Source organism: Sinocyclocheilus grahami, unplaced genomic scaffold, assembly GCF_001515645.1.
Source record: "Sinocyclocheilus grahami isolate Dianchi unplaced genomic scaffold, SAMN03320097.WGS_v1.1 scaffold356.1, whole genome shotgun sequence".
Lineage (NCBI taxonomy): Eukaryota > Metazoa > Chordata > Actinopteri > Cypriniformes > Cyprinidae > Sinocyclocheilus > Sinocyclocheilus grahami.
Window position 1 is genome coordinate 211,924 of NW_015505535.1, and position 27,671 is coordinate 239,594.

Sequence of the window (27,671 nt, forward strand, 5' to 3'; positions counted from 1 at the left end):
TATTTCCCCCAGTGGTTCAATATGCATTCCTGTTGGGAATGTGTATGTTTGTGGGTGTAGGAGAACAATACAGGCAGATAAGTACAAATATCAACTGACTGATCTGCCCAGTCCTCCAAAATCACTTTTTTCACAGCTAAGCCTCCAAACAAAGTAAACTGATCTACACCAGTGTATCATTTATGTATCTTAACTTGTTTCAGATGACAGACAGTCAATGGCAGGGCAGAGCTTATTGGCTAAACTGCTCATTACTCAGATCTGTGCAAATATGAGACTAATGAAAACCTGCCACACTTAGAATAGCATAGACAACTTTAAAACACTATAAAGATGCATCCTAAATCTTATGCTTTATAAAATACAATTTTATATACTTTATAAATCTACAGTAAATGTTGGTTCAAAAAAATATATATATATTGCACATCAGCCCAAACTTTACACTTGTAAGGTAGCAATGTACTGATATCCCTCAAACATTCAATCTCTAAGTATTAAACTTCTGCACTTAATTCAGTACATACAATAAATTAATTCGGTTCTAATTCTAAATCTATTAAAACTAACTCTATTCTGGTCTCTTTAACTCTATTCAAACCACGATTTTCAATTTTTAAACCCTTAAGTTCTTTAAAGGTGTAGATATAATTGTTATATTTGCATACTTAATTGGATTGGTCATCTTTCTTACATCTATTTGCACACTGAATTATGATTGGTCTTGTCATTACCCTTCACATTAACTACATTCTTGTTTGTGGACGAAACAGAATCAAAGCCTAACCTAAACTCACCTTAGACTGTTACTGTTTTGTTGCTGCCTTGCAAGTGACTGGTATTTCCTTAAGGAAATATACATTTAGTTTTTGCTGAAAATCTTATTATTATTATTTTTAAAAATACTCCCTCTTTCAAAAAATTTCCCTTTAGAAATATAAAGTTCTGTTCCCTTCCAAAACCACCATAAGCATATACTGCATTTCAGCAAAAATGCATATTTCATGGCAGCGACTCAAAATACTAAAAATACACATAGGCTTGAACAGATTACCCACATATGTTGGTATGAGGAAATGTAAAGAAACACACAGGGGAACCATGAGGTATCCAAACTCCCGTTGATTTTAAGCTTCAGGTGGGTCATGTGAGGCTTCAGTCCCATCTTCTGACAAGAGTGCTTGAGTGTCATTAGAATCCAATGAATGGAAACACCTAAGGATGCTGGAGTGGGACACAAAGTCAGAATGAATCAGCATTCTTAGCCAACACCCAAGTGCAATAAATACAAGCAGATGCAAAAAGCGAAAGAGGAAATGTAAGACTTAGCTGGCATTTATGAATGAGGAACTACAGCCTATTAATCAAAACCACGTCAGTTAAAAGTTAGGAATAACCCGTTTCTAAGACCTACAGGTTGCTACAGGTTGCTGCTTTAAAAACACTAATAATTTAATAACACTGTTTAATGTAATCTTTTTTTAAAAATAAATATATGTTTATCCTTTTGTACAATATAATGATATGATGAAATTCACTTGTAGCATTTAAAACTGATTAAATGTAGATTTTGGTGTTTCATTTTTCATTTAAAATGATCAAATGTATTCTATTCCTATTTATGAAGCCTCTCTAAAACAATTTTTTTAATTTGATATAATAATAATAATAATAATACAATCATACATTTTATTTACAATGTGCTTTTCTCACACTTAAAGTGCTATATATATATCAGCAATCATTTCAAAGTGGTATTAAATGCACGGTTTAGACATTTCAGCATTATAAAGATCAATAACAGGTTATGTTTCAGTGCAGCTCTTACCCTAATAGACTTATGGGAATGATACAGAGTCCAGCACCCAACATAAAGATAAAGCCAGGACACCATGCCACGGTGGCCGCATAGATTCTGCTAAAAACCGCAGAGGACCCGTTAGTGCTCAGGTTTTCCGTAAAGGCCACACAGGCAAAGAGTGCTCCTGAGAAAACATGAAGGGTAAACAAAGAAAAGTCTGATATGATTGTCTCTTCAAAAGGAGGAGGAATGCATACATACAGGGTTAAAGCATTCACATAAGGATCCTTAAATGTAACACCACTTCGAAAAAAAACAAAACACACAAAAACTCATTCTTGAGCTGAGAAGAGCCGGCATCTTGCTGAATAAGGACTTTTGCTTTGGAACAGTGATTTTCAGAGTCACTCACCCTGCTCAGACTTTGAGATGACCTTTGACATCATCGAACGCAGGACAGGGAACGGCATGATGGCAAACATAGCAGGAATCCTTACTGTAAGTAAACACATCAATACTCACATTAACTAAACAAACAAGACATCCAGAATTACATACATTTTCACCTGTTTTACATGGCTACAAATTTAGAACTCACACTGTCTTTTATTCCATGTTGGACAAATTTATGTAGCTAATTTACAAAGAAATTTTTTTTTCCAAACTACAACATACAGATTGCTGATAATATCTGATAATGAAATTAATTTACACTTCAGTACAGTTGCCAGTGCAACTGTGTTCAGTTATCAAAGAAGTTAATTAAGCAAACTTTATCATTGTATTACTGTACACATAATACGTGTGATAAGATATGTGAGATTGATGTACCCAGGAACAGCTGCTGTTAGCTCTTAATTAATTTGATAAATCTTCAACATACAATAACATATGCAGTGTTCCATATATACCACTTTGAACAGATGTTAAGAGCAAAATTGAGCTGTGAGAAGACACACATTTACAAATTATTTGACGTATTATAAAAATTGTAATTCTGTGATTTATTCATTGTTGAAGGTTTATCTATTCTCTCTTTTCCTTAATTGTTGGAGCTAATTACTAACAACTTACTTTAAACAAAATTGCACTAATATTAAACGTATGGTCAATACAACAAATTGTTTCATGTTATAGCTGATAAATAAAAAGAATATTATCATTTTAAGTATAAACTTTTTTTAAGCTACAAGCTTAAGCTAGGCATAACATTATAATGTAGATTCATTTTGCAATTTGATAAAAAATATATAATATGATAAAAAAGACAGTGTAACTACATTTGTGTTCTAAATGTATGTGTGTGTACTACTGTATGTAAGAATTTGGTAAGACACAAATATAAACTATTTCTGCCCTTGTCATTTTTTCTGTCATGCATGACTATTATATATCTAAAGTAATACCTAACATGGTAAATGCTGTATCCTAATTCCAAAAAAACATCATATATAATATATGAAAATGGTTTTCTAAAATGAATTTTGGACTGTGTATGTTCATGCTCACCGAGAAACATAATGAGCGTGGTCTTTGCGAAGGCCGTCATGAACATGCTTATAGCGACTGACAGCATCCCGATGAAGGCGATGGCAGTGTTAGACAGACAGAGGGAGAACAAATACACACCGACAAAACTAGTGATAAAGATGGAGGTGCTGGCCGCGGCGCCATAGCCAAGGAGGATCTCGCTCCAGCACAGCGGCTCATTGAGTTCGTAAAGTGTGATCATGGACAGACCCCCCGTATTGACAAAAGATAAGGAGGAGAAAGTGACAATCAACAGCACAAGAATCCATTTTCTTTGACTACTGCCTCCTGCAAACAAGTTGTAGATACCACATACAAGTTTCTGCATGGCCTGACAACAAGCCACAGTCTCTGACCGGTCAATCACCCTGGTTTCTTCCAGAATGAAGATGGCATATAGCAAGTTAACCACCTGAAATATGGCAGACGTGAAGAAAGGCCAGTTGAACCCGACCGCATGCAGGAAGTAGCCAGTGGAGATTGATGCCACACCGGCCAACAAGCCAATCATCATGTCCACTACAGCCATGCGAAGAGTTTTCTGCTTGCTGTCCTCGCACAAATCGGCCACATAGGAGAAGCAGCCACCTAGCATGGTGCCGATACCCCCAAAGAGGGCACTTACGAAGCTGGCGGCAATGAGGAGGTAGAGGTTGAGCTCGAAGAAGGAGACCGCCAGGAATGAAAGCGTGTAGACCAGAGACCCAATGAGGGGCAAAATATTAGTGATCTTTCGGCCACGCTGATCGCTGTAGGCCACCAGGAGGAGGGTCACTATGAGACTGGGGATCATGGAAGACAAATCACTGTACATGAAGAACAGAGAAGCTGCTTTCTGCACCTCCTGAAAAATAGAGCAAAATAAATGAAACACATGTGCATACAAAACTGTGGCTGCATATGTATCTTATGACGTCTGTTATAATTCCTGGTCCAAATAAGAAAAGCTATGAAAAAAAAGAAAGAAAGAGGAAATGAAACACAGATGTGTTTCCTTGACTACAAGTCATTGGTTGGTGAGGCTGCCAATCACCTCGAATGGGCGGGTTGAGTTGTGAAATTGCTATGGGCATCGCAATGGGCGGGAGGGGTGAAACCATAGATATGTACATATGTGCATATCCATAACCATAGATATATACATGTACATTTTTACAAATGTAAAAATGAAACAGTCCTCTCGTTGCATTTTTACGGGTTTTGTTTTGCACCTTTTGATGAATCATTTGCTTTGTCCTCATTTGTAAGTCGCTTTGGATAAAAGCGTCTGCTAAATGACTAAATGTAACTTAAATGTATTATAATTAATACATCGAAATGTGCAAAACCATTAAAACGACTCCGTGTGGATTTAAAATTGCATTTAATTTAATATTTTTTCAGAATGTTTTGTAGCTATTTTACTTCAATTACATTTATTTATTTATTTATTTATTTATTGGTCAATTGTAGGATATTGACGTTTTCACAGATTTGCATATTTGTTGCGTTATAATTGAAATCTTAGGATATCGATTGTGTTCTGGTCCAGATAATAAAAGAAAATTATTTACATTATATAATTACGTTTTTCTTATCATAGTTGTTTTTGTGGTTGAGAACCACTGCATTACGGTATTAGTATTAGTATTAGTATTACTAATACTAATACTACTTTTTAATACTACTACTGTTTTAGTATTAGTATTCCCTTTTTCTAAATGTTACGGTAATATTGAGTAGGCGTACGAAATGGGAGGGACCTATGACCGAACTGAAAAAAAAATGGACATGGAAAAATAAATCCATAACTATTGCTTTAATTAATTTTGGTCTGAAGAGGGCGCCTCACGGCCCATAATGGCCGAATTAAAATTAAAGTCACTGTCTACATTTTATTCAACAGTTGCATACATACCATGGGTTGCGATTAAATAAAAGCCAATGGTTAATACATAGCCGACTAAAACACAGTGCTAATATATACAATCAGAAATAGAGATGACAAATAAACGTTATATGAATGATCACTTACATGCAACAGCCCACCGATCAAAATATGGATAAATAAAAACAGGCATCATATAAAAACACTATCAAGTCTAAACGACTCCGTGTGGATTTAAAATTGCATTTAATTTAATATTTTTCAGAATGTTTTGTAGCTATTTTACTTCAATTACATTTATTTATTTATTTATTTATTTATTTATTTATTGGTCAATTGTAGGATATTGACGTTTTCACAGATTTGCATATTTGTTGCGTTATAATTGAAATCTTAGGATATCGATTGTGTTCTGGTCCAGATAATAAAATAAAATTATTTACATTATATAATTACGTTTTTCTTATCATAGTTGTTTTTGTGGTTGAGAACCACTGCATTACGGTATTAGTATTAGTATTAGTATTACTAATACTAATACTACTTTTTAATACTACTACTGTATTAGTATTAGTATTCCCTTTTTCTAAATGTTACGGTAATATTGAGTAGGCGTACGAAATGGGAGGGACCTATGACCGAACTGAAAAAAAAATGGACATGGAAAAATAAATCCATAACTATTGCTTTAATTAATTTTGGTCTGAAGAGGGCGCCTCACGGCCCATAATGGCCAAATTAAAATTAAAGTCACTGTCTACATTTTATTCAACAGTTGCATACATACCATGGGTTGCGATTAAATAAAAGCCAATGGTTAATACATAGCGAACTAAAACACAGTGCTAATATATACAATCAGAAATAGAGATGACAAATAAACGTTATATGAATGATCACTTACATGCAACAGCCCACCGATCAAAATATGGATAAATAAAAACAGGCATCATATAAAAACACTATCAAGTCAGCATGCGTTTAGCTTTTTTTAAGGAGGTGCATAAAAAGTAATATAGAGCCTATAATATCTCTTTGAAATTTAGAAAAAGGGCGTTACTTTTTAATACTTTACATTTACGGATAGAATATCAAAAAATAGAAAACAACAAAAAAATAAAAATAAGTTGCATAGAAGCATAAATGTTCATATTGCTTCTCGGCAAACCCAAACAAAGCATTTAAAAACTCGTTTTTATATGTGAAATCTACAATGACCTGACATACGTCTTGCCAGAGTTTGGTGTCATTTTGTCGTATTTAATTAACACAAAAAAAATGTACTTGATAGGACACGATGTTCGTCAGTTCATCGAGTTCGTACATCACATGACATAACTCTGGCCAATCAGTGCACACCTTAAGGTCCCGGAAGCGGTCCGGGGAATAACAACAGATAGTACTTGTCCTTTCTAGGTTTCGGTTGTATTTCTGTGCTTGAACTACCTGCCCCGCTAATCATTTTGTTTCTAGCCTTATACGATCTCCAACCCGGGGAAGACAGACACAATTCTGACAGGTACACAAGACCTTCTCTTTACCAAGCATCGTCGTAAATGAATAATGAATACTGAGGTATTACATTTGTACGTTTAACGTATAAACGCACATATTGCGGCGCTGTTATCAGTTAAATGTCTGTTTATATGGTTCAGGAAGACGATGGAGAGCTAGCCGGCTAACATTAGCCGTTAGTGCTGGTCGTGATAAAGGCTTTTAGCGCTGTCAGTCTGTCTTCACTGTTGATTTTGACAGATAAATGGCCGGCGGGGCCTGGTCGTCTTCATTCTAGTTATCATGTGGATGATTGTTAATCTCATGTGCACTAACCTTCAGCCTCACGCTGAGACAGTGGCCCAAGGTTAGACAGCCTGTGGGTGCATGAATTGTAAGCATTCTCATATATTTGGTTTGCAGATCTGATCGTATGTGGTGTGGCATTGTGATGAGCACCTGTCATCCTCTGTTTCTGCACGGTTTATCTCATTTGAGTCGGACATTTTAACTCGTTGCTTGGGATTTGGGTTCCTTCTCCATCCCTTGCTGTCGTGTTGCTGAAATACAGCATAACTAACATGTTTTTTGTAAGCATCTTGATGTCCTTCTTTTCATATAATGCGCTGAACATGCATGGATTTATTGCAATCTTAAGAGTGTATTTTAGCAACGAAATTGTGTATTTACAAAAACCCGAATTGTTCAAGTCTATTTCCTTCCTCTTATGTCAATGGTTTATGACAGGATGCATTAATAATACACTTTGAATTGTGTTTTCTGCATGATGCGACATTTGATGCACCTGCTTCTCTGAACCTGCAGGCGGTTTAGGGTTTGAATATGGTAACCCTGTGGCATTTCCTTCATATGGTATGTTTTCAAAGTAAATGGTATTTATTTTTTTCTTATGCAGGGCTGAAACGGGTTGTGTCGAGTCATGGCATTCAGTAAAGGTTATCGTATTTATCATAAGCTGGATCCACCTCCATACAGTGTGATTGTGGAGACCAGAAATCGAGATGAATGCCTGATGTTCGAGTCTGGAGCTGTTGCTGTACTGTGTAAGGCTGTCCATATACCCCTTTTAGTACTTATTTTTTTATTTTTAATATGAAAAATGTTAAACCAGTCATTTATTGAATCATAAGCCCCACCCCCCTTGATTCACAGAATTTCCTAGATGTAAGAAAGCAAAATGGCTTAAATATTGCTTATTTGCATATAAAACTGTTTTGGAGATTATAAATCATCAATAAATATGGCATGTGGCATTTTTTAAGTAAATGTTTGGATGTCATCCACAGCGGCGGCAGAGAAGGAGACCATCAAGACAGCGTACACCAAGATGCTGGATGCTTATGGGATCCTGGGAGTTCTTCGTCTTAACCTTGGTACAGTTTCTCAGCTTCTTTTTTAATTTATTTAATTTGACTTGCCGGTTGTGTTTGTCATCACAACAAATACAAATCCTCCCTGTCGCCAGATTAAAAAAAAAAAAAAACTGCTCTTTTTGAGGATAAGTAGAGCAGAATATTACCAAAACACTGAAATTCACAGCAAAACAAAAATTATGAAAGGTAAATGCGCAAAATGTTATCAATCAGTCGTTGTACAAATATAGTCTCTAATTACAGTGTAACTACTAGGATAGCCATTATTTGAGTTTGTGAGTGTATATAATATTTTCACTGTCATATTTTAAGTTCTTAGGAAACAGCATAGACATTGAGACTTATCCACCTCAATATTTAAATAAGGGGCCGATACAAATAGGTTTTTCAATTAACTAATTATGAACTTGCACATTTTAAATATGTGGTTACAAAATGTGCATAATCTACCAGCTCTGAATCCACTTCACTCTTCTTCCAAAGGGGATTCTATGCTGCACAGCCTGGTGGTCGTAACAGGCTGCAGTTCAGTGGGAAAAGTCCAGGATTCAGAAGTTTTTCGCGTAACAGGCACTGACTTCGTCTCTCTGAAAAACGACCCCTCGGATGAGGACCGCATCTCTGATGTCAGGAAAGTCTTAAACTCTGGTAACTTCTATTTTGCCTGGTCCTCCACCGGAGTGAGTCTGGACCTCAGCTTGAACGCGCACCGCAGAATCAGAGAAGACACATCTGATAATCGTTTTTTCTGGTGGGTCTTTTTCAAAGGTCAATTTGATTCAGTGTTAAAAGATTTTTCCATTATATATATAAATACCATTTTATTCAAAAAAACATTTTTAGTGGCCATTATAGGGCTTGTTTTATATGTGCACAATGTTTCCAACAAAAGGTCACTGACTCAGAATGTTGAATTTAATCGGTGAATGATAAATGGATGTAAGGGTGATGTAATTATGTAACCGCTTCACAGGAATCAGTCCCTCCATCTCCATCTCAAGCATTATGGGGTGAACTGTGATGACTGGCTACTGAGGTTGATGTGTGGCGGAGTGGAGATCCGCACCATCTACGCTGGGCACAAGCAGGCCAAAGCTTGCGTGATCTCTCGGCTCAGCTCAGAGAGAGCAGGCACGCGTTTTAATGTCCGAGGCACAAATGACGACGGCCAGGTGGCCAACTTTGTGGAGACTGAGCAGGTATGCCAACAATGAGTCAATTGCAAGTCACCTTTTGAACTTACTTCTTTAACCCTCGGATGGTCTTTAGTCATTTTAAACTGAAAAAAAATTACATTTAGAATTTTTCTTTTTTTATTTTACTGGAATGGTACGAAACATCATACTTTAGACTGACTTTTGTGGCACTTGCTATATGAACACAGAAAATGTGGATATGATAAGAGAAGGCTAAATGGTCTTAAAAATAATCACACACAAAATAAATGAGGACAAAATACAAAAATTTGCTTTATTTCTCCAACTACATGGCACCAATCTGCCATTAATACCTTTGCTCTGTTTTCAACCTAAACACTATATTAATTGAAAATAATATTTTAAACATTTTTCTTATGTTAGAAACAAATGGTACATAATTTAGAGGTGAATATTGTCTAGAACCATGAAATCCCCTCAAAATAGAAAATATTAAAGAATAAATATTATTGAAATAAAATATTGTACATTCATTCCAGTTAGTCCTCTAAGTGAGAAATACCATAGGGTTTAAATGTCACATGTGACATGCCAAGGCTAAGATTTTGCTTTTACTTGTTTTCCCTACAGGTTATTTTCCTTGATGACAAAGTATCCTCCTTCATTCAGATCCGAGGGTCAATACCTCTGTTCTGGGAGCAGCCAGGAATTCAGGTACAATAAAGCTTTGAATCAATATGATGTATGCATGTATTCAAATAACACTGAGGAAAAATGTTTGCATTGCGCTCCACTGGATTGAGCTTGCTGGAGTTCCATGCTCCTGCTGACTCATCATAATTAACTTATTTTTTTGTGTTTCCACTTCATCACACATGGCCAGTGCTGACCCCCTTTATAAATATTATCAGAAACACTCGTTTCAGGGGATTTTGTTGCAGCTGAATCAAAGTCGAGAGCCAAAAGGACAGCATGGGAACCGACAGTTGGTATATCGAAGGTTTAGTTTTGTCTGGTGGATGATCTGTTCTTCACTGCAAAGAGTTTGTGCAATGTCAGTCGGTGAAAGCTGCATCTAAACCGACCGTGACTCATTTTGGAAAGGATCCAGTTTCTGATAAATCTGTTGGCTTCTTGTGAAATCAAGTTAAGATGCCAGCAAGCAGGTCTGGAAATGCCTGTGTCTTTCCTCTGACATTGCATAGACATTATCATTGTTGCTTTTAGTGGGAAGCTGGTGAGGTGACCCTTCTTGAGCTGTTTTTCAAAGCTTTCCACAGAACCTTGTGTGTCACTTCAGGCCATAGTGGTATTGGTTATAAGGGATTCCATTGTCTTCGGTGCAACGCTAGGTGCAAAATAAAGGAAGTTGAATCGCCACTGGATGCTTTTTCTTTGCTCCCAGAAAGCTCACGGTAATATGAGCCAGTCTCTGCTGCCATTCCGAATGTATGAAATATTAATGGCAGAGGCAACTAACAGAATTGAGTGGAACTCTGACAGTCTGACTGAGTCTAAATAAAGCATAACTTTCCAACAGCTCTAAACTGCAGATCTTCAGCTTTTTTGAATTGAAGGCCCCCTGTTGCATATAGAGGCAGAACAGGGACCATCTTATACATACTGATAAAAAATAACAAATTAACATATTTAAATATATTACAAATGTAAATACATTGCATTCAAATATGTAATAATGAATGATTTTATGTCTTGTAGTTGTTACCTAAAAGTTAAAACTATTAATAATTTTTTATTAATTGGAATAAAGCTGAAATAAAATAAAATGTAAATATTAGATGCAAAAACTTAAACTTATGAAACTTAAACCAAAAATGAGAAATTCTGCCCTGGCAACTAACTTAAATAAAATAAGTTGAAGTACTAAAAAGAAATGAAAACTAAACTGAAATAAAATTTAAATTAAATTAAAAATTAAAGCTAAAATATATATTTTTTTTTTTAAAGTGTAAAAATGAAAAAAATCGTATAAGACATAACAAAATTACAAAAAAATACATTTAAATTTAAATGAATAATATAAAAGTATTTAATTACCTATTATTGATATTTTAGTATATAATATTGTAAGTGTATTTTAGTATAATAAGTGTGTAATTTAGAATATTGTATAAATGTTAGTATACACACTTATTTAGTATAAGTATGTAATTTTGTATATAGTGTAAATAATAGTATATCGATAATGCAATGTTTAATGTAGGAGGGGCTCATTTAACATGTTTAATTGGTTGTTTTAGCTTTAAGTTAACTTGTTAATTTTTTTGTTTAACTTTTTTTTTAAATAGTTCTTCACATTGGCAGACCATCTGCAGTGCCATCGCAGGCCCCTTGTTGAAGACGCTCGGTGTAAAATGTTGAAATAAACTGGGTTAAAATAAATTAAACAAAAGGCATATAGCTCAAATGTTGACTGTATAAAGGCGATTTTAGAGTCACCCTAGTTAGAAGACACAACAACAACAATCCTGTGGTTAGAACACTAACCAATTGTGTTCAAAGGTGTAACTGTTTCAGTGACCAAGTTATATGAGACTACAGGAAATGAGAAGCCAGTCATAGCCTGGAGATGGGAAAGTCCTCTGTATAGCTTACCTATTATGGTTGTAGGTGTGAACGCAATACGTTATATTGAAGGTTGTGAGAGCAGTTAGTCAGATGTCACACAAATAGAAAACCATTATTAGAAAGGCGCTTCCTGCAACTATTAAAATCTGCAGCTATCCAGCATTAGCAGTTGAAACTTCTGTCTAGAGCACGACTGTCTAGCCAGGATTCATGTGTTTCCTGGTATGATCGGTATCTCTGATAGATCTTCAGGCTTCAGTGAGCTTGTGAAATCATTACAGATGGTTCCGCTGTCTTATTCTGTACAAATGTTTTTTGTATCTTCAAATGCAGCTCAACTCAGCAGGCGGGCCAGGCCTGTGTGGTCTTTCTCTTGCTGTCTCTCACATCTTCCTTCTGCCACTTTAATTTCCTCTTGCACCAAATATGAAACAACTCATCTCACGATTCTTCCTTTTTTTGTTTTTATCCTCTTTCCACAAAGGTGGGATCTCATCGTGTTAAGCTGTCCCGTGGTTTTGAAGCAAACGCACCGGCTTTTGAGAGGTAATTAAGATTCTGCTGGTCTCTGATGATGCTTGCTCTAGTATCCAGCTGTTCTGGCTCAGGCCCAAGTGTTAGTGTGTGATGAAAGCATACTGCTTCAAACAGACCTGTTATTTAACAGTCTGGATGGGCAAGCTCAGTCATGTCTAAGGATGCATTTTCGGCTAGTTGGTGGGTAATTAAGGTCTACCAGAGGCCGATTTGATGGATTTGTAGGCGGCAATTACACACAGAACAGCTGGATGAAGTGCAGCAGGGGGTCTCGAGGGATCATTTAAAAGTTGAACTTTTTTAACTTGGGTGACTTATAAATGCAGACTGCTCATGATGTCTTAGAAAAATCAGTACTCATGGCATGAGATGCTGAAAAAGCAGCGTAAAATGTCCAGCCCTTAGTCATGCTGATATAAACACAAGTCTAAACTCATTATCTGTAAATGAACATTTGACCGTAAAAATGCATCTAAAAATAATGGACCCACTTTACAGTAAGTGTCTTTATAACTACAATGTAATAAAATTTGAATTAATCATAATCATTAATCATACAATGCATGTTATTACGTTGTAGTTATTTGGTAACACTTTATGAGTGGGACCATTCGTTCCAATTGTCTCGACTGCTTGGACCGAACAAACAGCGTCCAGGCCTTCATTGCGCTTGAGGTGTGTTTGTGACACAGTTCTGTTTTCTTACTACAGTTTGAAGTTTTTTTTTCTTTTTACTATTTATTTGTTTTTCATTCATTATGTAATATGTCTGTGGTGTTCAGATGCTTCCAAAACAATTGGAAGACATGGGTCTGACCGAGAAACCTCAGCTGGTGGCACGTTTTCAGGAGGTTTTCCGCACCATGTGGTCCACCAATGGAGACTCGATCAGCAAGATCTACGCAGGCACTGGTGCTCTGGATGGCAAGGCTAAGGTACATGTCGGCTTGTAAAACACACAAACGGTACAGCACAAAAGGCACCAGAGAGCAGAAAAACGGGTGTTTCTGTGCCATTTTCACGCTGTAAGTTTATGATTGTCTTAATTGTCTTAATCTGCTGTTTTTCTCTGCTTTCCTATGGCTGTTCCTCTTCCTCTGTGGTAAGTTGACAGTAGCTAGTTGTGTCAATTTGAGTTGTGAGGCTATATTTATTTTAGTCTGCTCTGTTTTGTGTGAGATCTTTTGTGTTATTAGAGAAAGATTACTGTAACTGGCAGTGCTGTCAACTTTAATTAGGCCTCTTTTTCTGCCGAGGTTTTGAATGGTTGTATACGACAAGACGATAATTCTTCCATCGTGCAAATTATGGTCATTTTCGTAAGTTAAGGCTCGTTAGCATTCGGCCTGCTTTAAATCAGACACAGAGATGCAAGATCGCATTTATTTGAATTAATTAGGCTAATTATATCATTTATTTGAATTGGCGCGCGCGAGAGAGAGACAGAGAGAGAGATGAAAGTTGTGTGTGTGAACCTGCGTCTGCGCGTCTCTCTACAAGCAATGAGACTTAGTTCCTTCAAAAACAGCGATTTTACCCCCTCATTGCAGAGAAATATAACGTTGCGAGTCAGTAGCCTGTCGAAGCTACTTTACTAATAAAAGTTACCGTGCTGTGTTGTCGTTTGCAATAATGTGTGTGTGTGTGTGTGTGCCTATGAAAGCAGCGGAGCCTGCATATAGTTTTAGTTTAGCTATAAACCCTCGGGTCGGGTAGCAGACTTCTATTCCTTTGATGTCCCTTTGAATACGTGTTCATGAATTTGTGTGTTTTTGTTTTTTGTTTTGTTTTGTTTTGTGTTTTGTTTTGAGAATGGTTTTGCTTTGTATAGAGCGTTTTAGTTTGTTTTGAAAGTTTTGTTTCATTCTGAGAGTTTTTTGATGTTCCAGGCCAGTAGTTGGCGCAGTCACCTTGTTAGTAAACAGTACCTGTTGCCATGTTTATATGATGCGTCTCCACTGTTGGTTGTAATATTGGTGAAGTAAATCCACACTTTGCTGAAGAAGCGTTAGCAAACTCTTAAACCGCAGCAACAGTACCATGTACTCCGCCATTGTTGTGTATGTTTGTTCGCGCTTGCCTTTAAAATCGACACACACTGCACATGTCTACATACCTAACACGTACTATGCACGCGCATGACATCAGTGTTTTCAAAGATTCCCGTATTGGGTTTTTTACACGGAAACAACAACGGTGGCGTTTTCAAAAACTTGCACTCTGAAACCCGTTTTCAAAAATATGCGTTTTCAGTCCCCAAAACGCCATTGTCGTGTAAACGAACAAGCAAAACGCATAAAAAGTTTCCCGTTTTTGGCTGAAAACGTTTTCGTGTAAACAGCCCCTCAGAGTCAGAAATAAACAAGGGCTGTGGGGAAAAATGCTCGCAAAAATAACAAAAGTACACCAAATATTTAAAATGAGGGGATAAAAAAATGCCACTGTTGTGAACATAAGTACCGTTGTTGTTTCAAGTATGGACAGTTATTAAAAATGTGTTCTGTCAAGTGTTTATTGTTCTATAATATATTGTGCATTATGTTCTTTTGTATTTTATGATGAGTTGTTTTTATAGGTAACAGCCATAAATGTTTATATTGAAAATTCTTTTAATGATGAAGTTGAAGTATTTCACACAAACCGATTCACAGTGTGTTTTCATGTGTTAGAAAAACTTCTGACAAATTAACAAATATATTCCGATTTAGATATATTATAAAAATAGAAATATATTAGTAATATAATTAATTATAATATAAAGATTTTTTTTCTCATTTTGTCTCTCATAGTTGAGGTATACCTATGATGAAAATTACAGGCCTCTCTCATCTTTTTAAGTGGGAGAACTTGCACAATTAGTGGCTGACTAAATACTTTTTTTCCCCACTGTAAATCTATTCATAATATGAACATATCGTAAATACATTGCCTATTAAAGAATAGATTTAAAATACCTAGCAAATGCTTGTTGAAATTACCGATTTTATGGACTTTACTGAGTTATAGGAGGTTTCAAACATCTCCACCTTTGGTATTTTGTGTTTGTGGTCACGGTTTATGGGATCAGTCTGCTGCAGTGGACTGATTTCATCCTGTGGATCTGGATCTGAATGCATTTCCTCATGCTAGCGTGCTAATCTATGACTCCCGGCTGCTTTGGGTGTGAGATTAGTGTTGATCCAGAGGACTAATTCTGTTATCTGTCTAACGGCTAACTTTTAACCTCTCTCTCTTCCCCTCTTCCTTTGTTCTTTCTTTTTCTCCTTAATGCTTACAATGTTAGTCTCTGAGCCCATTTTACAGTCAGGTACAGTATACACAGACCAACCATAAATCCATAACTGTATATGGTTCCCTGTTTCATAAACTCACTGTTTATTTTGGCGCCTCTGACATTGTACAGTGTGTTTTTTCTTTTTATCATCTGTGTTGTCTTGTTTTAAATACGTTGCATCTTTTTTTGTCCGACTTTCAAGGAAATAATTCAGTCTGTTTGGTGTGTCTCAGTGGTTTGGTCAATGTCATATGCTCTGCATTTTCTTTTTGTGCACTTTCATATTCATATTTCATATTCTCATTGATTATTTTATGTAGGTTTTTTATAAGAATATCTCACCCTTTCTGTTTTAGCCTCTCCCAGAGTGCTTCTGGGCATGTGTCAGAACCACTTCAAGTACACACGTCCCAAAAAGATCAGAGTTTGTGTGGGTACGTGGAACGTGAACGGGGGCAAGCAGTTCCGCAGTATTGCGTTTCGTAACCACACGCTCAATGACTGGCTCATGGATGCCCCTAAGAAGGCCGGCCACCCAGAATTCCAAGGTATGTGTTGATGCAACGTCAATGCAAATGATACTTTACAAAGAAATTAGGTTGCTGTTGTCAGCGACAAAAAAAAAACTAGTGCAAATACTTTAGTGACTTTTGTGGGTTTTGTCATGCAGATGGAAAATCCAACCCAGTGGACATCTTTGCTATTGGCTTTGAGGAAATGGTGGAGCTGAATGCTGGAAATATCGTCAGCGCAAGGTAAGAACTTGACGTTAGACATTTCAAAGTTCACTGGTTGCAGTTAGTTAGTAAGCAGAAGCAAAATTTCCTTTGGTCCAGTGGTTGTGATGTGCTACACAATACACTTTTCATTCAATCAGTATTTGAGGTTAAATATATTTGTCATGCTCTCATTCCTATGAGAACTATTGAACTTCGCTTTCCTCTCTGGTAGCACCACTAATCAGAAGCTGTGGGCTGCAGAACTGCAGAAGAACATCTCACGAGATCACAAGTATGTGCTGCTGGCCTCAGAGCAGCTGGTGGGTGTCTGTCTGTTCGTCTTCATACGCCCTCAGCATGCACCATTCATCAGGTATTCTCACACACATTTGGGTTCATTTTATTATTGACAAATCAGTGTGATTTCAGATATTTAAAAGAATTAGAGTTTTATGAGTAAGTATAGTATTATGAGATCTCATATTGTGTGTCGTTTTCCTCACATAGGGACGTTGCTGTGGACACAGTAAAGACTGGAATGGGCGGAGCCACTGGTAATAAAGGGGGTGTGGCTATACGCCTGCTCTTCCACACCACAAGCATCTGCTTTGTGTGCTCACACTTTGCCGCCGGCCAATCACAGGTCAAAGAGAGGAACGACGATTACAATGAAATTGCACGCAAACTGTCCTTCCCCATGGTAATTCATTTATGATGTAAAAATATCTGTTAGTTCTGTTCCGTTTATGAACACATTCTTCTTCTTTTTTAATAAAAATTCTTATTTTTTTATTACTGCTTATAAATTATTAATATTTAAATACATTGAATGTAAAACATGTAATATTATTTAATGTAATATTATTTAATATTATTAAATAATAAAAACAAATATAATTTTTTTTTAAAGTAATTATTATTTTTGTTCTTAATAATATTATTTAACTACATTGTAATAGGTATTAATATATAATATTTATTATTTTGTATGACATAATAAAAATATATGAAAAAGAAAAATAATAAAAATTATTATTATTAAATAATAATAAGTTATTAAACTATTTATTTTTAGGGCCGGCTCCTGTACTCCCATGATTATGTATTCTGGTGTGGCGACTTCAACTACCGAATAAGTATTCCTAATGAAGAGACAAAGGAGCTGATCAGACAGCAAAATTGGGATGCACTGATTGCTGGAGATCAACTGGTAGAGCAGAAGAATGCTGGACAGGTATATCAGGAAAAAACAGCTATATCAGTGGAACATGTCTTTTTTTTTGGTCACTATTTTTATTTCTCTATTTTATTCATATTTCAGGTTTTTAGAGGCTTTATTGAAGGGAAGCTGGATTTTGCCCCCACTTACAAATATGACCTGTTTTCTGAGGACTACGACACCAGTGAGAAGTGCCGCACACCAGCCTGGACTGACCGTGTGCTGTGGAAGAGAAGGAAGTGGAACTTTGATAAAACTGGTGAGAATTATATTAATAACTTATCTTCAACCATCAACCGAACAGGAAATGCAGCAACAGATTACGCTTTCCTTGAAAAAGATCTTAGATATTAGATCTGCCTGTGTGTATTACAGCGGAAGAGTTGGAGTTGAATGTAGTAGGAGCCCCAGTGAATGAGGAAGATCAGTACCCATGGAGCCCTGGAGAGCTCAAATATTATGGTAGAGCAGAGCTCAAAACCTCTGATCACAGGTGAGAGAGACTAATACCAGAACCACAACTTTCAAGTTTGCACCAGCAATGTGTTTAGTGCCCTCCAGTGGGCCTCAGTGGTACTGCAGAAGGCAGTCAATTCATTTTTTTACTGCAAGTATTTGTTCAAATTTTGCATTTGTTTGTGTGGGGCACAGGTACTTTAAGTTTAGGAATCACTGTTCTTGTACCCTTCCCATTTATTTCTTGCAGGCCTGTGGTGGCCATCATAGACGTGGACATACTTGAGGTGGATCCAGAGGCCAGACATCAGGTGTATAAGGAAGTGATCGCCCTGCAGGGTCCACCAGATGGCACCATCCTCGTCTCTCTCTGCACGTCTGGTCCTGATGACTACTTTGATGATGCACTGATTGATGACCTGTTGGACAAGTTTGCTCATTTTGGCGAGGTTATTCTTATCAGGTACAGGTTATTTTGTATATATAATTTAATTCCAATTATATTTAATTGCTCTTTAAATTGTTATATAAAATTTTGTTCGAAAGTGACAGTGAAGACATTTATCATTTTTCAAAATATTTCTATTTCAGATAAATGCTGTTCAAAGTTCCGTTCATCAAAGAATCTGTTTCCAATATTAATAATAAGAACAAATGTTTTTTAAGCACAAATCAGTGTATTAGAATGATTTTTGGAGTAATGTTGCTGAAAATTCAGCTTAGCCATCACAGGAATAAATACAATTTTAAAATATATTAAAAAAGCTAATAGTAATTTTAAATTGTTATAATACTTCACAATATTACTGTTTTTACTGTATTTTGATTAAATAAATACAACCTTGGTGAACATAGCATTCTTTGTAACATATATATATATATATATATATATATATATATATATATATATATATATGTGTGTGTGTGTGTGTGTGTGTGTGTGTGTACATATCCGATATTATATACATAAATTATGAATACATATTTTTTTTCTTCTGAACAGGTTTGTTGAAGAGAAAATGTGGGTGACATTTTTGGAGGGATATTCTGCTCTAGCAGCTCTATCTTTGAGCGCCTCTACTGTAAGAGACTACTGTTAAGATTACATATTTGATATTGACAATAAAAAAAAATTCACATGCACATATATTGCATGGAACTCTAATATTGACCTTTTTTACCATCCCTCTTTGTGTTTGCATGCAGGTGAATGGTAAGACCATAGATATCCGTCTGAGGAGTCCAGGTTGGATAAAGAGTCTAGAGGAGGAAATGAGTGTGGAGAGAATCTGCGGCAGCATCCCAACATCCACCAGCTCCACCCTGCTGGCAGAAAACTCTGACATGGGAGAAGAGTATGACATGGAAGGTGTCACACCTTTTTGAGTTACATGGTACCAAAATTCAGCAAGAATCTATGGAACTCTGGAACAGTATGGCATTAGATTTTTATCGCTGTGTTGACAGGTGATGTGGATGAGGAGATTGAGGAGATTTTACCCCAGCACCTGCAGCCTGGAGCAGGCATGGATCTAGGCGCGTCCCCTGCCACATCCCCAAGCACCAGCCCCTGCCCCTCTCCTACCCATGGAGAACCTGCACCCCCCATCCGGCCCAGCAGAGCCCCTCCACGCACAGCTGGACCACCACAGGGTAGTGCTAGTATTTGACTGTATTCAACATGGACATACTCTTATGGATTTATATCACTTTTTGTCATTGTCTTTATTTTTAACTACTGCTCAAAAGTTTGGGTCAGTAAGATTTAAGTTTTTTGAAAGAAATTAATACTTCTATTCAGCCATGATGCATTAAATTGATCAAAAGTGACAGTATAGACATTTATAATCTTAGAAAAGATTTATATTTCGAAGAAATGCTATTCTTTTGAACTTTCTATTTTTCAAAGAATCCTGAGAAAAATGTATAATAGTTTCAAATTTTAAGCAGCAGCAGCACAACTGTTTTCAACATTGACAATAAGAAATGTTTCCTGAGCTCCAAATCAGAATATTAGAATGATTTCTGAAATAATCCCAGAATAAATGACAATTTATAATAAATTTAAAAAACAAGTATTTTAAATAGTATTAATATTTCATAATATTATTTTATTTACAAAATCGATTTTAATAAAATAAATGGAGCCTTTGTGAGCATAAGGTTCCTCTTTTAGTAAAATAAAAAAAAAAATCTTACAGACCCCAAACTATATAGCTATATACAGTACATGAAGCATCAGGGAAGTAGAATAATCATTTTAATAATTAGTTCTCTTCTGTAACCCTGTAGTAGATTTCAATATACAGAGTTAAACAAAAATGTTAATTTCTCAAACTCTGGAACATACAAAAATTCCAGTGCATTAATTTTCCTTTGTTTTTACACTGCAAAAAGGAGGATTAAGCCCAGCATCCATTAGAAGGGAACTGGCAGGTAAAGAGTGCTGTTTGCAGAGGTGTTGCTGATGTGCTTCAGTGGTTCCTGAGCTCTTATAGAGTGTATGTCTCAAGGCTTCTGTGTGGTTTGCAGTGCTGTGAGCTGAGCTAAATCCCTCAGGCTGTTGATTTGACACTTGTGATAATAGCATGTTTCTTTTCCTCTCTTTTTGCTCAGGTTCTCCTGTTGATGGTCAGCCAGCTGGAGCTCTCTCTTCACATGGACTAGAGCCAAAACGTCCCCCTCCTCCACGCCCCAACGCCCCACCAGCCCGACCTGCACCTCCGCAGCGCCCACCACCACCCTCAGGTACAGCTGTGAAATCTTTGTAAATGTTTACACAGGCATGACAGAGTTTTGGTTTTAAAGATCTGTTCTTATCCAGAAGTCATGAGATTTATCTGCAATTGAATCACCCGTATGAATGAGCGCACTACATTAGATACTATGTTTTCACTTGTTTTTTATTTTACTTTATTTCATTCATTCATTTCACAATGTCCTGTGGTTTCTAAAGGAGGCAGAAGTCCCACACCTGTTAGGAAAGATTCAGCAGGTAATTCTGTACATGAACCAGCACTGTGTATTAGCTGTGGAATATTGGCTTAATGCTGTTTAGTGTTTATTGACTTGGTTAATTGATATTAGGTTGGCATAGCAAAAAATGTCTGGCTGACTTTGGTTTGTCCATTTGGTTGTGTTTCTTCATGCTTTTCCTGAGCCTCATTGTAAATTTGGCTTTTTGTGGTATAATTTATTAAGTAATTATTTTGCCATGTGGATTTTGTTTTTCATTACTGATTTTTGTTTATAATGTAATTTTTGGAAACATTGTGAATTTTCTTTCGAAGGCTTTGCTGAGCCTCTCGATCTAGAGTTTGATGTGACTGATTATGAAGGTAATTTAGGTTTTAGACATTTTTGGCAGTGTTTGTTATTGTGTATGATGATCGCCTGATCACTTGAGACCTCCTGCACTTGCTAAGAGAAATGGACTAATGGGGCAGGGGTTGTTTAGTTCATCCATCTTGCCATGATGCAGTGCATGAAGTCTCTTTTGGTTTAGTGTTTCAGTGTGAAGTGATGGGTTGAATTAGGTGAATTAGCTTTTGTAAAAAGAGAATGATAGAAATTATCTCTCCATCAGGTAAGGAGTCTGTCGGGTCAGATATATTTTCTCCCTAGCTAAAATAGATGCTACGAAACAGAAAATCATTTGTGATTTTTCTTCTCTCATGCTGACAAAAGGACAAAAAAGCCCAGCATTAGCACGTTCAGATGCAGCTGGTGAGTTCCTATACACTCTGCCTTTGCTAATCAGCACTCTAAAATAACATCAACCATCTGTAACTGACAGAAGATTTCATTGACGGACATATTTGGGCCTTCCTCATGCCAGAATATTGTAACCCCAGGCTAGATTCAACACAGAATAGAGCTACGTTCTTTACAGGAGCATTGATCTGACGTTTTCCAGGCTTACTTTTAAAGCATCTGTTTAAATTTAGTATGGAAAGTATTGTTTGGTTTGTAGAAATTGTGCCAATAGGTTTACTTATATTTTTATTAACTTATTTCATATAACTATTACTAAAAGTTTGATTATTGCATCGGCTGTTTTTCAGGTAGAGGTCAAGCCACCGGATCAGCCCCTGGAGGCGCCCCACGGCCGGTGGGTGGACTAAATGATATTTAAAAATAGTAAAAAAAATAATAATAATTTTTGAAAAGGGATAATACCATGTTAAAATTATATTTTTGGCTTTAGATCCCACCTCGAGCAGGAGTCATCAGCATCCCTCCTCAGGCTAGACCTCCTCCTCCTGCTCATCGAAGATTTCATTGACGGACATATTTGGGCCTTCCTCATGCCAGAATATTGTAACCCCAGGCTAGATTCAACACAGAATAGAGCTACGTTCTTTACAGGAGCATTGATCTGACGTTTTCCAGGCTTACTTTTAAAGCATCTGTTTAAATTTAGTATGGAAAGTATTGTTTGGTTTGTAGAAATTGTGCCAATAGGTTTACTTATATTTTTATTAACTTATTTCATATAACTATTACTAAAAGTTTGATTATTGCATCGGCTGTTTTTCAGGTAGAGGTCAAGCCACCGGATCAGCCCCTGGAGGCGCCCCACGGCCGGTGGGTGGACTAAATGATATTTAAAAATAGTAAAAAAAAAAATAATAATTTTTGAAAAGGGATAATACCATGTTAAAATTATATTTTTGGCTTTAGATCCCACCTCGAGCAGGAGTCATCAGCATCCCTCCTCAGGCTAGACCTCCTCCTCCTGCTCATTCTGGGGCCCCCAGACCCATAGCAGAGGTGCATCCTGGGGCCCCACGGCCCTCACCTGATAATCACCCTGGAGCTCCAAGACCCATTCCTGAACCCCAAAGCAAACCGTCTGAACTCCCTCTGGGTTTGTTCAACACTTCTAATGACTTGTTCATTTTTCTTCAATATTTTTGTTTTATTATTGTTATTATTATGTTTTATAATGCTTTTTTGTTCTATAATGAACATTTTAGTAAATAGGATTCAGATTTTTCAGATTTTGGTTTATAATAAGGTCTGTCAGAGTGTTTTTAGTATAATTGAGATACTATTATAGTTTTTATTAGTATTTTAAACCAGGTCCTGGGGCCCCACGGCCCTCACCTGATAATCACCCTGGAGCTCCAAGACCCATTCCTGAACCCCAAAGCAAACCGTCTGAACTCCCTCTGGGTTTGTTCAACACTTCTAATGACTTGTTCATTTTTCTTCAATATTTTTGTTTTATTATTGTTATTATTATGTTTTATCATGCTTTTTTGTTCTATAATGAACATTTTAGTAAATAGGATTCAGATTTTTCAGATTTTGGTTTATAATAAGGTCTGTCAGAGTGTTTTTAGTATAATTGAGATACTATTATAGTTTTTATTAGTATTTTAAACCAGGTTTTTTTTTTTCAGTTTTCATTCTAAGTTTAAAGTTTTAGTCATTTTGTAGTGTGTTTTTGTCATTTTGAGTTTTAGTTTTTTTTAAATATATGTCTATATAGTTTTTATTCATTTTCATTTCAGATTTACTTATTAATAAATTAATAACTAATTAAAATAAATTGAAAAGGGAAATGTTGCCTTGACAACTAGCTAAAAATAAAAATTTCAGTTTTAGTTAACGATAATAACCCTGGTGTCATTACACCATTCATGTTTTAACCAATAAGTCATTGTGAATTTCATCAAAACGTGTAACACGTTGTTTAAAATGACATTTTTAACCCCTTTTTACATCTGTAATAATACATATTTCTGACTGAAACAGGATATTTAAAGGTACATTCAAAGGTACATTCACGACCTAAAATTATTAAAATGATAGTAATAATAATTATTACATATATTATTGATAATGTATTATTTTATTATTATTTAATAATTATTGATTATTTATTGATTTAAACATATCTTACCAACTTTCTATCATGTAATAATGCTGTGTGTCTGTCCATCAGGTCCACCCTCCACACTGCCAGGTCCCATGAGGCCTCAGATGACATCACCCATGCAGCCCCAGTCCGTGTCGCCAATGCAGCCTCCAGTGCAACCTCAACTGCCCCCACCCATACAAGCCCAGCTCCCTCCACCAATGCAGCCCACCTTCCCTGCCCCGCTGATGCCTCAGCCTGCTCCTCAAGCATCTGCTGGAGCCGCTGCCACCTCTCAGCCCGGACTGGCATCTCCCAAGCCTCCACCCCGGAGCCGGTCCTCTCACGCACTGCCACCTGAGTCTGCTCCTGCTCCTGCTCCTGCTCCTGCTCCTACATCTCAGGTTAGTCCTCTTTCTCTGCCCACATCTGCATGGATGTCAAGATCACAAGCCCAACATTTAATTGTGATAAAGAGAGACAGGTACCCACAAGAGCCCATCCTGGGGTCAATACCCAGCTTTAGGGGCCTCTTCTTCTGTTTCTACTTTTCTAGTAATATCGACTTTGTCCAGGTGGTTCTTATAGTCATGTTTCGCTCTTCTTGATGCATGTGTCTCTCTCTTTTACTAGCAGGAGCAATCCTCAGGTTGACAGGTACTGGATTAAGTAATTTCTAGTCCTTACGTTGTCTTCATGGCACCATAGCCAGTAGTCACAATGTATGGGTGCTGCTCATACATATAGGATCCTCCATGTTATAGTTGTTTTTTCCCCTTTCCATCTTTAATTTAACTTTCTTTTATTTTAAATATCAGAGAAGTGTAAACTTAACTTGAACCCCTTGACATTATTGTATATTGCAATTTCTAGAAAAAATACCAGGTTATGAGTTTAATGTTGTTCTGACAGGGGGTTCAAGGAAAGTGTCATCCAGTATTCGTTGTGGGTATTGTTTGTTTTTGTTTTTAACTGTGATAAAATTGTTTTCAAGTCATTTTATGAGTAAATACAGCAGCTTCACTTTACCTCTAGTAGACTTGCACACTAATTATGTTTTTGATGTTCTATAATGTTGTTTTTTATTGTTTCATTAGACGGTTTAATAAACAAAATTTAGATCTTTCAGATTTTTATTTTTTTAAGGTCTGTCATTGCACCATTTATGTTTTAACCAACAAGTCATTTTATTAAAACTTGTAACAAACACATGATTTATAATTAAAAGTCAACATGAAATGTTGTTTTATGTCTGTAATGATACATATTTGTGAGTGAGACAGAATATTTAAAGGTGCATTAAGAAGTTTGGTGCCAATGTACTGAATTGTTTAATCTAAAATATCAAAAGAAATGTATAATTTTATTGTTACTGCTTGAATGTTATATCATTCATTTAAAAAAGAGTTTAAATTATACAGTATTACTTCTAAAATGACCCCCAACAGCCAAAGGGGGCAATTATTTGTCAGCTTTTTAACCTAAAATTCCCCAAACTAGTTGTTACTACTTCAGGCAAGTTAGTTTAGTAGAATAAAAATAAATGAATAAATAATGTTCCAAACAGCAAAGGTGTGACCATTTCTTGAAAAGCTTAGGAGGGTTAAGGAAGGTTACAAAGACTATAATTTTTCCGCAATATATTTAATAAAATCTCATTTGATTTCATGTTGATTCTGCAACTTCATTGTGTTGTAGCTTCTCCCTAAACTGTAAGTTTGATTTCATATTGTAGCCCTTGTGTGTTTTCTTTCCCCAGGCCAAGGTCATGAATGGAGTCCAAAGAGAAGCACAATGGAATCTAGACCCCTTCGACATGCTTAACACCCAGTCCCTCTTCCAAAATTCACCGTTCTCCGCTTCCCTTCCTTGCTCCTCTTCCTCATCTACCCCCTCCCCTTCTTCTTCCTCCACGTTACCCAGTTCCCTCTCCCTGTTCTCAGCTCCGGACACCAGCAGCACTCCATGTCTCCTGCCTCCCCCTGTTCCCTCCCGCAGCAAATCCCAGGAGACCCTCCGTTCATCCCCCAATCCATTCCTCACAGAAGCCCAACCCAGACCCAACAGCACCAACCCTTTAACTGGCAACTCGTTGTCCTCCCCACGCCGATCGCTCACGCCCGATTTCTACACCCAGCAGCAGGCCCAAGAGGCCAGGTCGGGCCTCAACAGGGCCATGTCAGCTGTGGTTCACAGTTCAACTCTTCCACCGTCGTTCTCCAGACAACAATCATTAGTTCCTGGTCCAGCAGCAGCCCCAGCCAAACAAACCCAAAAGTGGGTCACATTCGATGACGATTCAGACTTCCTTTCAATGAAGGCTCCATCCGCAGGTGGGACCGGCCCTCCGCTTATACCCACAGTCTCATCCGTTCCCTTCCCACAACCCCAGAGCAGCCTCCCCAGCTCAGGCTTTGGCATGGACAGCAACTGGGCGTCACTTCCCACTTCAACGTTTCCCACAATCCCTCCTCCGATCCGAACCAGGACTAATACCAGCATCAAAAACGCCCACATCCCTTCCAGAAACGAATTCACAGAGAGATGATGCAGCGGAGAACGTGTATGTAAAATACAGAGAAAATATTATTGTGTATCTATAATACGAGTATGGTTTGTATAATAGCGTGGTGTTGGAAGTGTTGACCCGTTTGTCCGAAATAAATCCAACAGTTTTTTTTAGCCCAACGTAGATGGGAAACCAAGAGGAAATCAACACAGTATGTTAGTATATTTTCAGTTTTTAAAATAATGGGCAAAAAACCTGTTATTTGCGTATTAACCTGCATATACACACATATGTGTGTAACATTTTACACTTCAATGGCCAGATTTAGTTTATTATACATTAGGCCGAAGATTTAAGCTACATGATCAGATGTAAAAAATTTACAAATATTAAATTATATATCTCATTGCGATTTCAATTTCATCCTCTGCTTACCCTTATGTTCTTGTATGTTCCACAGAAGAAAGAACATTAAACAGGTTTGTAAAGACATGAGAGTGAGCAATTTTTGGTGAACTATCCCTTTATTCTGTAACCCAATGCAAATAAGAAAACTTGTTATTATCAAACGCACAGATTTAAAATGCCTGGCTGTGTCTGACGTGTTCTACGCCATCATATCCGTAAAATGGGCTTGACAAGAGATACTTGTTTGTTGTTAAGCTCATTATGAATGTGTCTTTTACCTGTTTCTATTGCCTACATTTAGGTTCAGAGCCTGCAGCAGTAACTGTTGCTCTGCTTTTCTGCATACTCAATTTAAGAGTCTTTATTTTTCTGGGTGTTCACGCAAAAGACCCCCCCCCCCTGTAGCACGCCCGATGTGCTTAGCTTGTCGAAATATATCTTCTATACATATTCATAGTGATTATATGTCTTCCTAGTGGGGAAAAATGTAAAGTAGTTCTGAATTGTGATTATATTTACAGCATACACATGCCATATCTAAAGTGCACTGAAGAGCTCTGTCCTCTAGGCTTTCAAACACATTTCGAGTGGAGCATGAGGGTCACAGCGGCTCCTCTCATTCATCAACACTGTATATACATGTGCTTTCAGTTCATCTGATCCAAAGCTCACGGCAGAACTGCTGTATTAAACATGTGTTGTGTGTGTTTGATTTGGTGGGTTCCTCCTTCAGGATTTTGGTCATGCTTTCTTTTGTGCAATGTGTACTTATTTGCTCAATGAAATCGTGTTTTTTAATTTCGATGAACAGGTTGTTGATAAATCTATTTATTGTGATGTGGAGGAATACT

At 36.9% G+C, this 27,671-nt stretch overlaps 2 protein-coding genes across 2 annotated transcripts; one reads left to right on the top strand and one right to left on the bottom strand.

The window, feature by feature from the left end:
- On the bottom strand, positions 1-7,198 carry LOC107548819 (solute carrier family 46 member 3-like). Its single transcript, XM_016229641.1, has 6 exons — positions 7,152-7,198; positions 7,029-7,069; positions 3,311-4,219; positions 2,214-2,297; positions 1,829-1,985; positions 1-1,224 (listed from the first exon to the last, which is right to left on the bottom strand). The coding sequence occupies exons 1-6, from the start codon at positions 7,196-7,198 to the stop codon at positions 1,128-1,130; spliced, it is 1,335 nt and encodes a 444-aa protein (XP_016085127.1). The 3' UTR covers positions 1-1,127.
- Positions 6,598-27,631, top strand: LOC107548820 (synaptojanin-1-like). The gene is given in 30 exon segments (XM_016229642.1): positions 6,598-6,717; positions 7,609-7,756; positions 8,000-8,086; positions 8,570-8,837; positions 9,060-9,285; positions 9,874-9,957; positions 12,317-12,381; positions 12,972-13,044; positions 13,152-13,394; positions 15,598-15,676; positions 16,000-16,191; positions 16,314-16,398; positions 16,595-16,735; positions 16,870-17,062; positions 17,438-17,596; positions 17,684-17,840; positions 17,957-18,074; positions 18,288-18,500; positions 19,041-19,119; positions 19,244-19,406; positions 19,505-19,690; positions 20,435-20,473; positions 20,654-20,785; positions 20,994-21,032; positions 21,328-21,375; positions 21,725-21,763; positions 22,102-22,148; positions 22,721-22,907; positions 23,991-24,307; positions 25,663-27,631. Coding segments are annotated over 29 exon segments (4,572 nt in total). The 5' UTR covers positions 6,598-6,717; positions 7,609-7,632; the 3' UTR covers positions 26,452-27,631.
- The last annotated feature ends 40 nt before the right edge of the window (positions 27,632-27,671 follow it).